General features: G+C 34.6%; 2 protein-coding genes across 27 annotated transcripts in view; one reads left to right on the top strand and one right to left on the bottom strand.

The window, feature by feature from the left end:
* Window positions 1–17,349, top strand: part of LOC148230545 (metalloproteinase inhibitor 3-like) — a 35,289-nt gene extending 17,940 nt beyond the window's left edge. For 16 of the 26 annotated variants that reach the window (XR_015811012.1, XR_015810995.1, XR_015810992.1 and 13 more), the window contains 12 exons: window positions 41–9,846; window positions 11,618–11,755; window positions 11,819–11,901; window positions 11,972–12,080; window positions 12,166–12,287; window positions 13,156–13,292; window positions 13,434–13,839; window positions 13,925–14,004; window positions 14,083–14,188; window positions 14,454–14,575; window positions 16,212–16,366; window positions 16,429–17,349. Coding sequence is in view for 2 of the 26 variants with exons in the window: in XM_088194630.1 (XP_088050756.1) it covers window positions 11,635–11,755; window positions 11,819–11,901; window positions 11,972–12,080; window positions 12,166–12,287; window positions 13,156–13,292; window positions 13,434–13,473 (612 nt within the window). In the remaining 24 variants the exon portion in view is untranslated. Of the gene's footprint in view, window positions 1–40; window positions 9,847–11,336; window positions 11,496–11,598; window positions 11,756–11,818; window positions 11,902–11,971; window positions 12,081–12,165; window positions 12,288–13,155; window positions 13,293–13,433; window positions 13,840–13,924; window positions 14,005–14,082; window positions 14,189–14,453; window positions 14,797–15,344; window positions 16,116–16,211; window positions 16,367–16,428 lie in introns of those variants that run through there. The other 10 variants (XR_015811011.1, XR_015811008.1, XR_015811010.1 and 7 more) reach the window with 10 other exon arrangements.
* The window catches only part of Syn (synapsin), a 138,892-nt gene that overhangs the window by 73,961 nt on the left and 45,427 nt on the right, over window positions 1–19,504 (bottom strand). The gene's annotated exons all lie outside the window — the stretch shown is intronic.

Raw genomic sequence — 19,504 nt, 5'->3', positions numbered from 1 at the left:
TCGTAACCAGATACATTATATAAAGCTATTATTTTTTTAGATTACAGCAACAGGTGGCAGCAGTCAGTCAAGCAATTCAACTTGCCTATAACAATACAAGACAAATTTAACCAGTTTTAGTATGCGGCTTGAGCGGAGCACAACAACAATAAGTTAAAACAATCACGATTAAAATGTACTCTATAGTTCGCGTATTTTGGGTACTGTTTGCGTATATAAAGTTGACAAACTCTTGCTCGTGTATGATGGCTCATCCACAGCAGAACTTTTGCCACTCGGATTTTCGTAAAGTGATGCTTTTTAATGAATATAATCTATTTATGCTTTTTTAATTAATAACAATTTTTATATACAATTAAATTAACAATATTGTTACACCACGGAGCAGCAAGGCGAAAAGTATGACGCACGCAACTCAAAGGAATGGCTAAGGGAGGGGGCGAGCGTCATGGTCAGAGGGTGGCAGGGTGGAATAGACTGGCGCTCGCCGTAGAAGACGGACGTTATTTTGGCACTGCGGCTTAAGCGACGGACTTACGACGAAACTAGACGAAAATTAACGTCTAACAAATCAGAAGTGGGATCAGGCGACTTGGGCGTCGTTCAGGACTGTCGAGGGAGTATTTACGTAAACGTTTATTTAATATTTCCTTTGTTACTAGGGACGCGTAAATAAACAAGATGGCGGCTAACAACAAAAGCGGTAGCGGGAGTGTCGGCGGTGCATACAGTGAAAGCGTGGGCAGCGTCAACAGTGCAGGAGGGGCGCGAGGCATCCGGCCTGAACGCGTCGGAGTTAGCGCTGGAGCCACCCGGATTGCGAGCGCTGGAGTTAGTGCTGAAACCATCCGGGGTGGGAGCGCTGGAGCCACCCGGAGTGCGAGCGCTAGAGTTAGTGCTGGAACCATCCGGAGTGGAAGCGCTGGGGCCACCCGGAGTGCGAGCGCTAAATTTAGTGCTGAAACCATCCGGGGTGGGAGCGCTGGGGCCACCCGGAGTGCCAGCGCTAGAGCTAGTGCTGGAACCATCCGGGGTGGGAGCGCTGAGGCAGCCCGGAGTGCGAGTGCTAAAGTTAGCGCTGTAACCATCCGGAGCGGGAGCGCTGGAGGCAGCAGGAGCAAAAACGCCGGAGCCAAGCGGAGAGGCAGCAGCAACTCGAGCTGCATATATGGGGAGGAGTCAGACGATATCTTGGAGATGGATGTCGCGGAGGAGAGTCACGGAGAGAGCGACTCGAGCTATGCTGCGAGTGACCGTGACGACGCCCAAGCGCTGAAAACCCGACTCATGAAGCAGGCTGAGTCGTGGTTTAGCCGGCGGACTAGCCGACACCGGAGCCCCAAGAGGGTAATAAGGCCGGAGTCGGCTAAACGTAGACGTCAGGAGACCGAGCAGGTGTCTCACGCGTCAAGTGCAGGGCATTGTAGTTATCAAGCGTCGGAGACGAGCGGAATCCTCGAACCATTCGATCCACAGTGCCCTACATTTCGAGTAGATCACTGGCTGACCACTGTGGACTGAATGGGGCAGATTCATGGCTAGACTGATTATAACAAAACGTGTATTTTGCAGGATAAGATGCGGGGCTCGGCTCAGCGATGGTACAATCGTCTACAACGCTACGACTTGACCTGGGAGGAGTGGAAAGTTCGACTTCAGAGGGCTTTCGAACTACGAGAAGAACCAGCGGCGTTGCTCAAGAAGCTAATGGCCCGGACTAAGAGCTCCAAAGAGACGATGACCGAATACTACGACGATAAATTGGCATTGTGTGACCAGTGCTATTTATCGGGACGTTGGGCGGTGTCCTGCATCATAGATGGGATTCCGGATGAACTTAAAGCGAACGCATTGGCATGTCGTTGTTCGACTCCGGACTCTTTATATATGAAGTTTTTGATCGGACTGGACTTTTATAAGTCGCCCAAGATCAGGAACTTTCGAGAGGCAGAGACTTCCAGAGTAGAGTCATCCAGAGCAGGGCCTTCCAGGGAAAAGCGGTATAGGACTAGGCCCACCAGCTGGAAGCCGAGGAGGAAGAGCCCCAGCGAGGAAGCTGAGGATAAGCCGGAGCAGGAACGTCTAAAAAGGGGAGTCCGATGTCACAATTGCCAGACCTTTGGCAACCATCTGAGCAAGGACTGTCCCCAGCCAAAGAGGACTAGGTGTTTGACTTGCGGAGAGAGAGGACACACTGCATCGGTTTGTCCTCAAAATAAACCTCCAACTCAGCAGCCCTCAAAGGTGAGCAAGGCTGTGAACGTCAGGCTGGTGAGTACAGACTTAGATCTCATTTACAGGAGAAAAGGGCAGGTGAACGGTCGTGATGTAAATGTATATATAGACACAGGATGTCAGCATAATTTGTTGGCAGCAAATTGTGCGACTCGGTTGGAGCTAGAGGTAGAGCCGCAGATAACTATTCTCCGAGGTTTTGGAGGCGATTTGGGAGAGCAGATGGGCTAGCCAAATTTATACTGACTATTGATGGTGTCAACATAAATATGAAGGCGCTGGTTACTCATTGTGATATCTCAAATACGGATATGATTCTAGGTCAGCCGGCGTTAGCGGAGGATGGAGTGTCACTGGTGGTAAGGGGCGACCAGGCGGTCCTGATCAAGGAAGGGGACGTCGCGGACATATTTAAGCAACTATCTCTAGAGGCTGAAGACACAAGGCACCGTGTCTCATTATCTGAGGATGTGACGATTCCAGCCGGAGTCACTGAGATGATAAGAGTCACTATAAACCAAGCCCAAACTGGTGAAGAGTACGAGATGGGAGCTAAAGTGTTCGAGGACGGCCGATCCTTGGTTGCAATCCCCAGTGGCATACTGAAAGCGTCGGCAGACGTGAGAATAAAGATGACAAACCTGGGCAGCGAAGAGCTTCATTGGAAGGCGGGACGACTAGTGGCGAGACCGACGAAATGCAGAGCAGCGCAACTCTAAAGAGCCTAAATTAGCTAAGACTACAACAACCGTTAGTACCATTGTTTCAATTCATAATTCTGACCTTGATGTGGGGGATATTGCAGATGACGAAATGAAGAAATTGGTGAAAATCCTTAAGAGTAAGTTGTCCTGTTTCTCTTCCAGTGAGGGTAATTTAGGATTAACTCACTTGGGTGAGATGTAGATCAAACTCGCTAACGATACTCCGGTATACTATAGGCCTTACCGTCTGTCTTATGCGGAAAGACAAAGGGTTAGGGAAAAGGTTAGAGGTTTGTTGGACAGCGGAGTCATCAGAGAATCCCAGTCAGATTATGTGAGTCCTATTGTGTTGATTAACAAAAAGGACGGTGGTTTTAGGTTGTGTGTAGATTATAGGGCATTAAACGCTGCCACAGTGAAGGATAGGTATCCATTATCGTTGATTTCTGACCATTTAGATCGCTTAGGTGGGAAAATTTATTTCACAACGTTAGATATGGCACAGGGATATCATCAGATTCCAATGCATCCCGGTTCAATCCATAAAACAGCGTTTATCACGCCGGACGGGCAATACGAATATCTGCGCGTCCCGTTTGGTTTGGCTAATTCGCCAGCGGTGTTCCAAAGAATTGTAAACAGTATTCTGGGAGGAATGCAGCATGAGGAAATTCTGGCCTATATGGATGATCTTATAATCCCTTCGGCAACTGTGGAGGAGGGATTATCTCTGTTGGAACGTGTGCTGACGTTGATTGAACGGGCTGGCTTCAAGTTGCACATTTATAAATGTTCCTTTTTGAAAGGTTCTATCTCTTATCTAGGGCACGAGATAAGCGGTGAGGGAATAAGACCTGGCGAAAGGAAAACCAAAGCAGTGTCTGATTTTCCTACACCGACTAACGTACACACTGTGAGACAGTTCATCGGCTTGGCAAGTTACTTTCGTAAGTTTGTGAAAAACTTTGCGATTATAGCAAGGCCCCTAACTCAGCTCACGGCGAAAGATGTTGAATGGACATGGAGCGACGCTGAACGAAACGCTTTCGAGGAGCTGAAACGTCACTTAGTGGGCAGACCAATTTGGGCGTCGTATCGCAGCACGGCTGTGACTGAATTGCATACCGATGCCAGTAAATTGGGCCTGGGTGGTATTTTACTTCAGTTACAGGAGACGGGCGAGCTGAAGGTTATTTCGTACTTTAGTCGAGCTACAACAAAAGCTGAATCCATGTATCACAGCTATGAACTTGAGACGTTAGCTGTGGTAGAATCTGTAAAGAGATTTAGGGTGTATTTGTTGGGTATACATTTCAAGGTGATTACTGATTGCTCGGCAGTTAGGGCTACTTTGCTGAAACGAGATTTAGTGCCTCGTATAGCTAGATGGTGGTGAGTCATTCAAGAGTACGATATGGAGGTTGAATATCGTCCCGGTGAGAAGATGCGACATGTGGATGCCTTGAGTCAGAATCCTACAACTGTCAATCTGATCGACGGTACTGAGGCAGATTGGTTTTTATTAGTACAATTGCAGGACGAAAAAGCTCAGGAGATTATCAGAGCATTAGAGCATCGACAAGCTGACAAGCATATTAAGAAGGAATTTATAGTAAAGGACGGTCGTCTATATCGTAAGACCGCTCTCGGAGACCGTCTTTATGTTCCTGCAATGGCAAAGTTCAATCTCTTGCGTAAGCATCATGATGAGATTGGTCACCCAGGGTTTGACAGATGTTTATCACTAATAAATAGAACTTATTGGTTTCCTAGGATGAGAAGGTTTGTGCGCAAATATACAGCAGCATGTATGAATTGTGCATATGCTAAGTAGTCCAGTCAAATAAGGGTTTAACCTCGGAATTAAAGATAACAAGCTGAAATTTTGAACAGACCTTTGTTTTGGCGTTCTAAATATATGGTGAAAAGTCTCAAAAGATATCGTGTCTGCTAATCAAGATATTAAAGGTCAAAGGTCATAAAAATCGTTTTTTTTTGCAAATATCTCGCCTCTTTTGCGTCGCATGTCATTAAATGCTTAACAAAACTTATAGAAAATAAAATTTTCTACAAGTTTGTTTTAATTTATTTCTTCGTATGGTTAATGGTTTTCGAGATATAGCGCGGGGAGTGGGAAGCGCGCATCCGTTTATAGGATAACGCTATGTAAACTACGGAGCCAGAGTTACCTGTACATTCTTCCACAGTTTCGTAGAAAACATCGCAAATTGTTATCTGCTGAATGAACCCATCTAAAGCATTATAACTTTCAATCTCCATATCTTCAAAAATCATCATCGATAATGCAAAAAGTAATACGTATGGCCTCTGATACTTCTTGCAAAAGCGGGACCATCCAACATTTTGTCGACAGAATTCGATGCATAAATTGTACTGAGAGCTTCCTTGATTCCGCTTCCATTCATTATATACCCTATGCATCCAATAAAAGACATAAGCATATGAAAGCCTCCTAGTTTCACAACTACTCTGGACAAGTCTGAGCTAGCATCTGAAGCTGCTACGATTTCACGTGCTTTTATGTACAACGGCTGATCAAAAGTTATTAAGCATGTTCTTTGTTCATGTTTCTTGGCAGTGTTTATAGCATACTGTAATGTAGTGTAAATTGTGTCCATATTACTCACAGGATGATGAATAAAAGTAAGAAACAGAATCCGAGAAGTTACAAAGTTCTCATTGTTTTTTGTAAGTTGTTCAATAAATCCATTCCACCCTGGCAACGGTGAGATATTTTTCCACTTTCCGTACTTCCACAACAAATCAACTACATTAAATATTTGTTCGGTTAGTTCTTCTACATCATTAAAATTTTGAACTTGAATCTCTTGCTCAATCCGGGTACGACATGATTTTCATACACTGAAAGGGGTATATGTGATAGTGCTGCTAGCTCCTTTGCACTTGGTTTTGTTGTAAATTTCTTTATGCGGTCATCAGATATAACTTCAGATTTTGGAGTTATAATTTTTATCATTCCCATTATATGAACAGTATTATAGCCATCAAGAGTATAAATATTTTTCTGCATTATCTGCTGCATACTGTACTAAGGCACTTGACTATGATGGAACATCCAAAAGTCTTTTTGGATGTTTTGTCAAGTTTTATTAATAACTGCGAAGAAAAGGACCGTTTTCGTATGGAAGTCATTATAGCATGACTTATAGCTGTGTATTTCGTTTTAAAATGCCCCGTCTTTCCTTTTCTGTTCTTTATAATAGCTTCTTGCAGAAAATGTAATAAAGTTTTCGGAATTTCTTCATTAATATTTTACTCGGGGGGCGGATAAGACTTGGTCTCAACAACAGAAGATCGAATATCTTCTCTAATAATCGCCGCAGCAGCTTCCACTACGCGCAAGTATTCTTCTTCCGAAGTGCCTTTTTTATTTTCATACCTAGCTATGGATAAAACTTAAGGTTGAGCATCGCGAAAAGAAAAAACAGGGAATGATCCAATCTTCGTTATAATTATAATATCAGTTAAATATTTTTCTCTTAATTTGGAAATGATCTTATCATCTGGTACATACTCCGTAAGGACATCTCTCAACTCTTTCAATTTTTTCGCACAAATTTCTTGTCGAGCAATATTTAATTTTTAATTCCTAATAATACAATAAAGAAAGTAATAAAATTATGGTTCAAACGACTTGCCGAGGCCACTTTTTTCACGATTGTTTACTTTTTCAAAGCTTATACCAAGTTAAGCAGGTAGAAATACTCGCTGGATTCTATAAACGGATGTACGCCTCCCACTCTTCGCGTTATATCTCAAAAACGGTTATTGATACAAAACAAATATACTAATTAAACTTGTAGATAATTTTATGCTTTACAAGTTTTGTTAAGCATCTAATGACGTGAAACGCATAAAACGCGAGATATTTGCAAAAAAACAAATTTTGTGACCTTTGACCTTTGATATCTTGATTAGCAGACACGATATTTTATGAGACTTTTCACCCTGTCCTTAGAACATCAAAACGAAGGTCTGTGCAAAATTTCAGCTTGGTATCTTTCATTCCGAGGTTTAGCCTTTATTTCGCCTTATTTGACTGGACTAAAGGGTGATTATGGGCGCAGAGAAGGATTTTTGCATCCTTATGAGAAGCAAGCGGTTCCTTTCGATACAGTGCATATAGATCATTTAGGACCCTTTGTGAAAAGTGTGAAGCGAAATAGTTATCTGTTAATGATAGTAGATGGTTTCACAAAATATACCATTGTGAAACCCACACGCACCCTGAGTTCAGCTGAAGTGATTGAAAATCTGCGATGGGTGTTTGCAGAATTTGGTTATCCGCGGCGTATTGTTTCTGACCAGGGCTTAGCATTTACTAGTAGAGCGTTTACTAATTTTTTGCAGGAGAAGGAGGTTAAGCATGTCATGAATGCTGTAGCGACTCCGAGGGCCAATGGTCAGGTTGAGAGACCTAACCGCACCATTATCGAGGCTATTACAGCAACAGCAAGTGCGGAAGCTAGATGGGATAAACAATTATCTGAGATAGTGTGGGGCATTAATCACACCATTATTTCCAGCACTAGGTTTTCGCCAGCAGATCTGATGTTTTCTTACCAGAGCGGACGACTAGCAGGATTATCAACAGGAGATACCACTGCTGAGGCGGGACGAGAACGATTGCAATCGAATCGACTGAAAGCGGCTGAAACTCTGCGAAGCACAGCAGCTAGTATGAAAGCGAGATACGACAAACGAAGGAAGGCTGCAACAAAGTATAAGCCGGGAGAGTTGGTTCTATGGCGTCAAGCAGCTACAGCTCTAGGGGAAAAGGGTATCAATCAAAAGGTGGCCAGCAAGTTTGATGGTCCTTACAACATTTTTAAGGATCTAGGAAACGACAGGTATCAAATTGTTGCACTCAAAGGTGTTAGAGGATACAAACGGTTCAAAGCCACCGTGGCGGTTGATGCCCTGCGACGTTACCAGAGCGGAGCTTTCCATACAGGAGATTCGTCTGGAGGAGATTCGATTGATTCAGAGATCAATAGGTCTGGGAGACAGGATCTGATTGATCTGTTGGAAAGTTAAACTCTGACATCAGACCAGTCGGATGATAGAAGTGTATGGTGCTGGTTGAGAAGTGGGAGTAATTAGGTATTCTATTAATGTGGACATTAATTATTTCAGGATGGACGATTGTTACACCACGGAGCAGCAAGGCGAAAAGTATGACGTGCGCAACCCAAAGGAATGGCTAAGGGAGGGGGCGAGCGTCATGGTCAGAGGGTGGCAGGGTGGAATAGACTGGCGCTCGCCGTAGAAGACGGACGTTATTTCGGCACTGCGGCTTAAGCGACGGACTTACGAAGAAACTTGACGAAAATTAACGTCTAACAATATTAATAAATTAATAAATTCTAGTTATATCAGCCGTACCTGAAAGTCAGATTGACGTCGACCATTTTACCGTTCAGTACAAAATTAACATAAAGGACTGTAGCACCGGAGATAATTTTAAAAGTTGCGTTGCAGAACCAGCTAACAATTTGTATTGCTACTATAGTTATGGAGTCTGTGTTCCAAGATGGGGAGACTGCGCATGGACCGAGTAATATTTCCTAATAAATTAATTACCTAGTATTTATTAAAGTAAACTCTGTTATAACGAATGATGTTTATTCAAATTGCATAAAACTATAACACAGTTTCAGTTACTCACCTTTTTAATATATTTTTTTTATATTTCAGCCAATGTAGAATAAATGAGTGTATAAAAACACTAGTCTGATAACATTGTATATAATTTATATTTTTAATAAATGTCATACTGGATCAATACATATTAATGAAAAATAAAAAAAATGATTGCTAAAAAAATAATAAACAGTATTTATTAAATCAGAAAACTTTGCTCCGTGTATATTTAATACATACCGTTAATCATTGACATTATTTAAATACGCAGATCTCAATTACAATAAATTAATAAACATTTTCTTATAAAATATTCAGTCATTGGGAATCGTTTCAGTAGACTTTTAGAAATGTATTTAATTAAGGTTTCGATCTATATTTATATGTTTATTAACATAATGGATTGCAAGAGGGAATGACAACCAGATTCATGATTTGGTAATAAGCTTAAACGAATTAAATAAAACTGCGTCTGTTTACTCTATATTTAATTAATGAATAGATAGTTCTCGCAACTCTCTTGATCAAAGATTTTGCTCGAAAAATGCTTAGAATGATAATTTATAGATCTATTTATATTATATGATCGAACATTGTCAACATTGAATCCAGATAAAAACCAAAAAACACTCAAAGTTACTGAATAACATATACATACACATATAAGCAGTTGTAAAAAAACTATGTACTCTATTTTAAAATTCTAGATATTAATAAAATATTAATAAACAATTACATCTTATTGACTTGTATTTTATTAACGATTATATGTTTAAATTTATATATTTTTTAAATTGTATGTGAATATGTTTTGTATTATTGTAGATTCAATTTTTGTTTTAACTAACTAAAACATGTATTTTTTTTCCAAATCGATTTTTTTCCAATGGTAATTTTAAAAATAACTTACACATATTCAATACCAGAAAAATCATTAAGTTAAAATATTAAAAATACTCATTGACCTTGAGAAAGCACTTATTGCGCATACGTGTTAAAAGCGTCATAATATCTAGAATATATCAGCGGCACGATACATAAACCAATTTTAAGTGATCCGTGAACCTATACAACACACGGTGTTCGTGGTTCTAGTTGTCACGCTCTTTTGATCTCTACCAACGTACGTGGTGGGGAAACGGCAGGTCCGCAAGTCTGTATAAATAACGCAATGACAAAACTAGACATTACAACGTCTATATGTTGCACCCTTCATATACAGGTACTGACGACTTCAAGAAGGGTAACCCAAATGAAGACCTACTATTATATCGATTATTAATAACTTTGCCTAAATTTTATTGAATTATTAAAAAAATATTAACTTAGCCTAGCGGTTGATTTTAGTTTAGGCATATAACCAGATAACAGTTCTTGAAATTGCGTCATTTTTTAGCACAACCACGATCGAAAAAACAATACAGTGACTTAGAATGAATTGTAACACCATTGCACATTTAAGAGTTTCTAATAAGCACCTATTCATAGTTATATACAGTATATTAAAATATTAGCATACTCAATTATATCACCAAAACTGCTTGGAAAACTTGAATAATACTATTTTACTTGTTCGTGTTTATATCATTTAAACATATTTTTCGGTATGAATTTTAGTAGTTGGGAATTCATCTTAAATCTTATTTTTGCTTTATATTACATTACTTACTTCTAGATAAAAAAAAATCAAATGAGACTATAAGAATATAGTTCACAAGCTGTTCAGCCAAAATAATGCAAACTTATAAGTCATAGAAATAAGTCAACCCAATGTTATATAAGAAAAGCTGTGAGTGTATAGTAAGTTTTGTTAAATACATAAAATTCAGTCATAAAATTTGTTATTATCAAAACGGCAATTTTGAAATTCAAAAATGATACAGGTTTTTAATTGCAAACTAAACTTTTTATAAATCAATTTTAACCTTTTTCATTTCAAATTAGACCTTTTTCATTGCAATTTAAATCTTTTTTTTAAATTAAAAGTTTTCGTTAATTTAAAAGTTTTTAAATTAACGTATAAATACATAAGCTGCTTCGAACAAGCATAATAAAATATGCAAAAATTGGTCATACAGTAGAGACGCAGAAGGAAGACGAGCCAACTGTATCGACACTATAGATATAGGCTAATCGTCCAGAAAGCATCGCAATAACATATCACGATAATCCCAGCCGCTGTATCGAAATCACAGCAGACAATAATACAACTCGCCGACTTCCAAGACCTGCAATCTCAACTCCACCGCCTAATAGCGGCATCCACGTTTCTATACATATGTAGTAATTTCTGAAATCTCAAGTTTTAAAGTGAAATTATGTGCATTTTGCACGGAAAAATTGTAGGCATGTGACTCAGTCTTCAAAGATGATATGTTAAAAATAAACTCTTATTTTTTATCATTATTAATTTTTGTATCATTTGCATTTAATTGCTCATGTAGAAAGTATGCATTATTGCTTTTTAATTGTATATGCAAATGTCGTACAAATATGAACTACATTTTCAGCTGTATTAATAGGATGCAACTGTATCATTTTTGAAACCCAATGAAATAATCTAATATAAGTGTATTTCATTCCCTGAATAATAGCTCGTTTAGATAGTTTATAATGAATTATAATAATAATAAATCTATAAACTAGTCGTGAATAGTAAATATATAAAGACAAGCAAAAGATTTTAAAATTAATGGTATATTAATAACGTTATTGATGGTTTCGACATTCATTAATGTTATTATATTATAAAAAAAATCACGAATACTCATAATATTTTAAAATCAATATCACGACTTTAAAACTATATATTAAATGCATTTATCACTATATTATATCTTTTATAATTTAACAATACAAGTGGCAGTGTACGTAAGCATAATCAATATTTAGAAATCTGTTTTTTAATTTTATGAAATTATAAAGAAATCGACCCTTGTTTACATATACAAATTAGTTTAAAACACAGCAATTCTTTTAGTATTTTTTTCTAGTGTATTTACATAAAAAAATGCTGCAAATAAAATCGACTTGTTTGACAATATTGTTGATGACAGTGCAGTGGATGTGCGTCGATAGTTGTACTTGCGATCAACATCATCCTCAATATCATTTTTGCAATGCAGATTTTGGTAAATTCGCTCATTTTTAATATTTTTTTGTACAAAACTATATTTCAAACAATTTTTTAATAGCTATTGCGGCAACTCCCACGGAATTGATTGTCGTTAACTCTCAAACCAATGCTTATTCGTTAACAATTCACGAAGTCTTCAAGGTTAATAAAACGTTATTTAGTTTTGTATATTTTAATTTCAATATGATGTTATTAAACTAACAATACATAGGCAACAGCAAAAGGACAAGTAGTGATCACCAACAATATAGTATATACCGGTAATAACGTTGGTCTTTGTGGATCAAATTTACAATTGAACCAAAAATATTTACTTGTCGGTTAGTTGAATTTTATAAATTATAGTTAAATAAATAAAGATATAAAACATATTGTGTGAATTCGAATGATTATTTATTGATTAAGGTGGCGTGGCTAACGGTAAAGGATACATAAACTTGTGTGGATTTAATACCTTGTTTTCTTCAGTGAGTCCTCAACAATTACTTGGGCTCAAAGGACTGTATGCTAAAGGATGTAAATGCAAGGTGAGCAATTTTTTTATTTTAAGATTTGGTTTTCTTTTGTAACATTATATTAAACACAAATTCAAGTGGTAATTTTTAATTAAAAGTATAAAAATATTGACGCCTGATAATAATAATTTTGTATTTTATAAAATAGGCCAGTGTGTTTTTATTTAATCCACAAAGGTAAATTAAATAAAAACATTTTTTAATATATCATTTAACATTGCTATAAATTTATAATATAACATCTTTCATTTTATTGAGAGAAAAATGTTTATAATGACATAGATTTCCAGCGCGACTAAGTCGGATTATATCTCACCATTGATTTATTTACACAATAATAAATTCAATGGTCAAGATACACGATTTTAAAAATAAAATTTGTAGCTCTTTCTATATTAGGTTTTACAAGATTGTCATGCTTAAGATTTCAGCGCTGATTTTCCTTGATATTATTTTTCCACTTTGGTACGAACACGTACAAGCCACGAGTGTAAAATTTGCAAAAATAAGTGCAGAATACTGTCATCCAAAGCACAAAATCAAAATAAAAGACTGAATGCTTTTACCACGTTCTTGGTGATAGATTCATTGCTGCAAGGGACTACAGTGCTAAGTACACGCAGTGGAGATCTAGACTAATTACTCGTTAAGTTAATTGTTGTATAGAAATTTTGCGTTGTAAAATAAATACATATTTTTATTCATATGCATAACTATATTTATAAGATCTATAATAATATTTTTTTTTAATTAGAAAAACAATTTTTTTTTAATTTTTTTGCAAAATTATGTTTTTTTTGTATTTTTTTGTTATTAATTGAATATAAATATGGATTTAAATTATTATTTTAATTTCTCAATTCTTTACTTTTCATTTTAGATCAAACTGTGTCTAGATGCCGATTGCAGCACGCTGACGTATGGTAAAATGTGTGTCGCAGCACCATACGATAAATTAAGTTGCTTCTACAGATACGGAGCCTGTGTTCCAGCTGGCGAAGAATGCCAATGGACCGAGTAATATTTATTATTAAATTAACTAACTTCTATTTAATAAATGAAACTCTGCTATAACGAATGTGGTTTATTGAAATTGCATTTAATTATATCAGAGTTTCAGATACTCACTTATTTAATATCTTTACTTTTATATTTCAGTGATTGTAGAGTAGATGCATGTGTTGGACTAGTAATCTGAGTGCAATGTACATAATATATTTTCAATAAATATCATATTATATTAACATATAGTATTTCTTTAAAAAAAATATTGAACAGCATTTCATAAATCAACAAAAAAAAAACAATATCAACTCTGTAAATATTTGTAATTCATAACGTAAGCATTTGTTGTATTATTTGCAATACACGGAGCTCAATCACAATTAATACACATTTTCTAGTAAATTTTCCAGTCTTTGAAAATCGTTTCAGCTGAGTGGACTTGTTAAAATGTATTCGTTTATGGTTTCGATCTTTATCTATATTTGTATGTTTATTAACATAAATCATGCAAGAGGGAATGACAATCACCCACAAACTTTTTTTTGTAAATCAGATTTTGGTATATTTAAATCAGTTTCTTTTCAAAATCAGAATAATAATAAAATTGGCAAAACATAATACACATTGTAATGAAAATATTTTAGCAATGTTGATTGTTCCTCGTAATGTAATTTTTACAACTATAAATAGCAGATATATAGTGGACGTTCTGGATATATACAAGGTATTTATTAATTCATTTTTTTGTATGACTATCAATTACTTATACTATATTATATATTTTTTATGGTAAATATTTCAGAATACTAAAAAAGCTAAAAAGTTCATTCGTAACGGACTATACATAAATTTAACGACGATGTTTGACGGTTTTCATTTTGTTCTGAACAATCCTTATTTAGTGACGGGTACTTAATTTGATGAATTAATTGTTTATATTATATAATATATGTATATATAGTGGCCCAAAAAAATGAAAGTATTTTTTAAAGCTAATTGTTAAACCATTATTTTAAATATGTTTACAGATCTGTGATATTGATATGGTTTAAATTAAATTATTATTTCGGATACTTGATGGAAAGAGATATAAACTTTAAAAATAATTATTTTTTTGCTCTATATGTATATTTATTTATTTATTTATTATTACATTATTATTTATAAATTCAGGAAGAGTTATGAAGAATAGAGCTTATACTGGAGACTTTGCTTATATAAAATTGTACGATGAGGTAGCTCCTTATCTAAAGTTTGCATTTAAAGTTTTGTATCAAAACGGGTGTCCATGCCAGGTAAAGTTATTTCAATATATATACTAATTTAAATATGATAAACAACCAAGTCAATGTAAAACGCTCTGAATGTTTTCGATAACTGATGTCAAAATATCATGGACTTGAATTAAGACACACAAAACAAAATTAACTAGTTATTAAGAAAAGCTTTCTTAACAAAAATTATCTACCTCTTGATTGAGATGAATGATACAAGGGATTTCATGTATTATTTAAAGGTATTAAGAACTTATAAATTTTTATCACTTATTTAATATGTGACAGTTTCACAAAATAGTTTTTTTTCAAATTAATAAAATATTTTAGATAAAACCAAAATATAAACTGAAAAAAGGATGTCTCAAAATTAACACAATATTTATTGCGATAATTTTGGGAAACATTTATTTATTATATATAATTATGCGTTGACCTTATATGTCCTAATTATTTTCTTACTGCTAAAAAAGACTAAAAGTGCTGAAAGAGAACTGATTTACATTTCTGTGGCAAAAAATGTGGAAAAACTGTTTTTTTTTTGTTGAATACATACATACAAGATATTCTTTATGAGCTAAAGTAGCTTAATATTAGAGAATTTTTAACACCTAATATGTACGACCTAGCACGATTTTTATCAATCATTACTTAATTGAAACTTTTTGGCAACGAAATATCTGGAGCAAATAATACAAATAAGTAGTACAAGAAATAATAAAATTGAATATGATAAAAGAAAATTACACATTTATAAAAACTAACTAATAAAATGTTTAATGTATTTTAGAGCTTTACACAACTTTAACCGACATTTAAATAATCGTTCGTACTATATGTCACTAAAATTTATATAGCTAAACGCGAATGTAATAAAAATCATTAGTTTTGTATAGTTAATATATAGTTGTTCGAAATCCATGAGGCGTGACAGACACGGTAAACACGACCTCACTCTTCCAGCTCTGGAAGCCGGCTAACAAGTGGCAACTTGTTCAAACTTGACACTGACTATCTCAACGGATCAGGCTATCGGACTTATTACTTGAAATAAATGTAACGGCAGCAGTTGCTGCTATACAAATTCTTTCACATTACTTTTTTATCACACCTCAAATTAAATATGGAATATAAGCAAATAAGAGCAATATTTTATTATTTATGTATTTCGCAAAACACATATAATGAGAGTTATTGTCAAGAAATTAATAAAATAAACCAAAAACTGTGACGTCTAGTATCCGAATTATAAGATCAAAAGGCATGACAATGCATGATCGACCCTGCAAAATTGTAACGAATTGGACTATAAAATCCACAATAATTACCAGATATATCGCCAGTATATTTTCGCTTATTAAAGCATAATGATACATTTTTATTGGGTTTTAAAGTTTTCATTAACCAATCTTCTGCCAAAAGTGCAATTCGTGGTTACATCTACTCCAGACAAATTTAGCACCACTGAAATAAATCTAAAATGTGTCGATATTAATAGTGCTTATTTTGATTAATGAAGTTGTTTTTTAGCTAAGAAAAATATATTTAAATTTGCAGATCATTACTGTAATTATTTTCTTAGCAACATAATACACATTAAGCATTTGCATCTGTTCACAATTTTTATATGTTCTAATTAATCTAATCTACGTTTTAGGTACGCTATTGCGACAATAATAAAACTTGTGATCGTTATAATAGCAAATTTAATGACATATGCCCAGCTGATTTGAGGACTAGTAACAATATTTGCTATACCTATTATGGCTTTTGCGCCCGTGATGCAGACGGCAAATACTGCAGTTGGAAGCCGTAAGTATTCTAAATTTTTGATTAAATAAATTTTTGATATGATATAAATATATTAATTTCAGGACTGAAGAATTGCATCAGTGTTTGTATAATAACGTGTGGTTATAATATATATTTATATATATATGTTAGTATTATCGGTAAAGGTTTAGAACAAATTCATGTAAATAATAGATTATATGTATAATATAAATATTAATTACTTATGTTAAAAAAATAAAATCAAAGTTTTTATCAAAAATAATTAAAGTTCAGATAGCTTATTTTTTTGTACTGATAGATAAGACATATCTGTCATTTGACATTTTCCTGTTCATTTGAACAGTTATACGAGTATACGTATGTTTAGACAGTTGTGTAAAAATGTTTAAAATCTTTTACCTGCTTTTTGCGCTTTTTACGTACATTGATCTAGCTAATTTTTGTGTCTGCTTAGCCTTAACTTGTTAATAGTTTTATTGTAAAGCAGATTATGGTAGATATAAATATAATGATGATAACCCATGAATTATTTAATACAAAATAATATATATGTCACTATTAAAAATAGTACCGAAATTGACCATCATACTTTACAACTAGAAATCGACATAATTGGAACGTTTAAGGTAAAATAAGTAGTTTGCTTAATTTTTGTTTACGATGGTATGCTCACACATTACTTTTATGTAAATAAATAAAATAGTTGACTCAACGCGGTAAATACGCATTAACAAATAGTACAGTGCTAGCTGAAAAACATGCCGGCATGTGCGGGTTGGGCATGAGAGTCGGCGAAACACGTCTATTTTCAGGTGATTTATTATTATAATTTAATGTTAATCGATGCGTAAATTATCAATTCGTTTTGTCAGGTGCCGTTGACGGTGATGTTGCAAGAATATATTCGTGCAATTGGAATAGAAGATGGTATTACATCAGCAGTGAAGGATTGAGGACGGAATACAAAAGACACTGTAAATAAAATTATATGCTTGGACAAAGTACGCGTTTAATTTATTATTGATGTCGAAATGTAAAACCTTAGAATCTCAGTTAATTTTAAATAAAAATCTAAAAGCGACAGACAGTTGGCAATGTGATTCAGATAAGCAAAGCAGTAGCTTAAAATATCGGATACACTTGCAACCCGCATCAAAGCGCTGTCATTCGTTTTTTGAGACGTTTGAAACGTTTCTTGGAATCTGTTCAAAACTGCTATAAAAAAAATTAAGACAACATGATTCAAGCCTTTCTACAAAATCGTTTCTAAGTGCTTTCAAAAAGTCCTCCTCTTTCATCATGTGTCACGCAGGAAAGTCTAATAAAGCAGAGAGAATAGCGTACTTTTAATAGGTTTCTTAAACATTTTTCTGTTCAAATTAAAATAGCTTCACATGAGCTTTTAAAATAAGTGATATATATACATATATAAATAAATATTAATATATTATACAACAATTTTAGTAGCAATGCACGTATCAAAATGAAAATAAAACATAATTGTGGGAGGTTCATCCAGTTACGCAGTTAACGCTAAGGTGATTCAAACGACAATTTAGAAAAGAACATAGCAACGCGTTTTATCAAAAGGCTTAATAATTATAGAAACATACTAATATCACAATTGAGTAACAATTATACAATGGTGCCAATATATTTTATATTATTTGGAGATTTTACCTCCCAATCAGTATCCGCCCATTAACCGCTCATTGGGCATAATAAAAACTACCCTTTTCTGCGTAAACTATGACATAGACAATGTGTCTACCGATGTAAAAATTGCTCAGAGACAATCACACGCATAAGAAGCAGAGACGACAGACAACCAGACTTAGACGAATTATGATTTTGAATACTTTGGCTGCTGCTGATAAAATCAAACTGGCCTACTTGGATTTGTTCGACTGTTTATGCATGGTAGTTATTTCCTTTTTTTATACAAAAAACATTTTTGTATAACAAAAAAAAAAATGAAATACTTAAAATTAAATTACGGGAAATAGATATTTCATTGTTGCAAATTTCACGAAAATAATATTATAACAATAATACAAAAGAATACCTAAATGTATTTTTTTCATCTTTAAAATCAACGGTTAATCTCGCACGTACCGAATGGAACAAGACAGAATTTAGTATAGAATGATTTAATATATGTACATATAAAGTTATTAGTACAGAATAAAACACATTTGCAAAATAATAAATAGTTTTTTGCGTCCCAGTTTCAGAAATTGATTATTTTTTTACGTTATGTTATGATGTATAGCGTCTTGTAATGGATACTTTTAGGCTTCGTGGCTTATGATAAAAATAATTGACCTAAAAAATCCAGACATAATATGCTGTGCAAATTTTATGATGCCAGAGCTTGTCGTACGAGAGTTTTTGATGCTTCAGTAAACAATTTTTCTGCTTTATACTATAAATAAATATTATAAAATACAATTATATTAATGCGAATTTATGTAATATGTATATTGAATCAATAACTTAATTAAACATTATCTGTATATTTCTTTACGAGCTGATACTATTTACATAGCTACAGCTGTTGAGATGTTTCACCGAAACATGAGACTGAAGCTAAATTATTTAAAATTAATATATTACTATAATAATTTACACGTAATCAGACTTACTATTGTTTTATTGTCACATCGTTTGACCTTTACGAACCACGTGATAAAGTAGTTCGTAAAGGTCAAAAGATAATAATGAATCACCTAATCAACCACATTTTTAGAATTGTCGATAATCTGTTGTTTTGCAATACTCAATAATCAAATCTTAGTCAATTGCTGTGTACTTGTAAATGACAAACATAACGGTTGTTCACTTAAGCTTATAAAACTGTGAGAGATTCAACCATCTGCACAATTTGTTATAATTTAGAGGCCATTCTAACGACTATTTTGAGCAGATAAGAGCACGCACAGATTCAAAACATCAACCGCATGAACAGTTGGCATCATAAGATTCCCCATAAAGATCGACGATATACCGTTACATTTTAATTAGAATCCACTACTATTTGCCTTTCAGCCTTACACCGTAGGGGTGTTACCCTGAGCTGCATTTTAATTTTTATTATACAATAATGCTCTTTTCTTATAATAAATAAAAATATTTTATTGCTTTTGTAAACAACAA

The sequence above is a fragment of the Plectrocnemia conspersa genome, unplaced genomic scaffold, assembly GCF_051122295.1.
Source record: "Plectrocnemia conspersa isolate PC_06_02 unplaced genomic scaffold, ASM5112229v1 ptg000010l, whole genome shotgun sequence".
In the NCBI taxonomy this organism is placed as follows: domain Eukaryota; kingdom Metazoa; phylum Arthropoda; class Insecta; order Trichoptera; family Polycentropodidae; genus Plectrocnemia; species Plectrocnemia conspersa.
The sequence above is the reverse complement of the archived record's forward strand: the minus strand, read 5'-3'. Positions and strand labels throughout refer to the sequence as shown.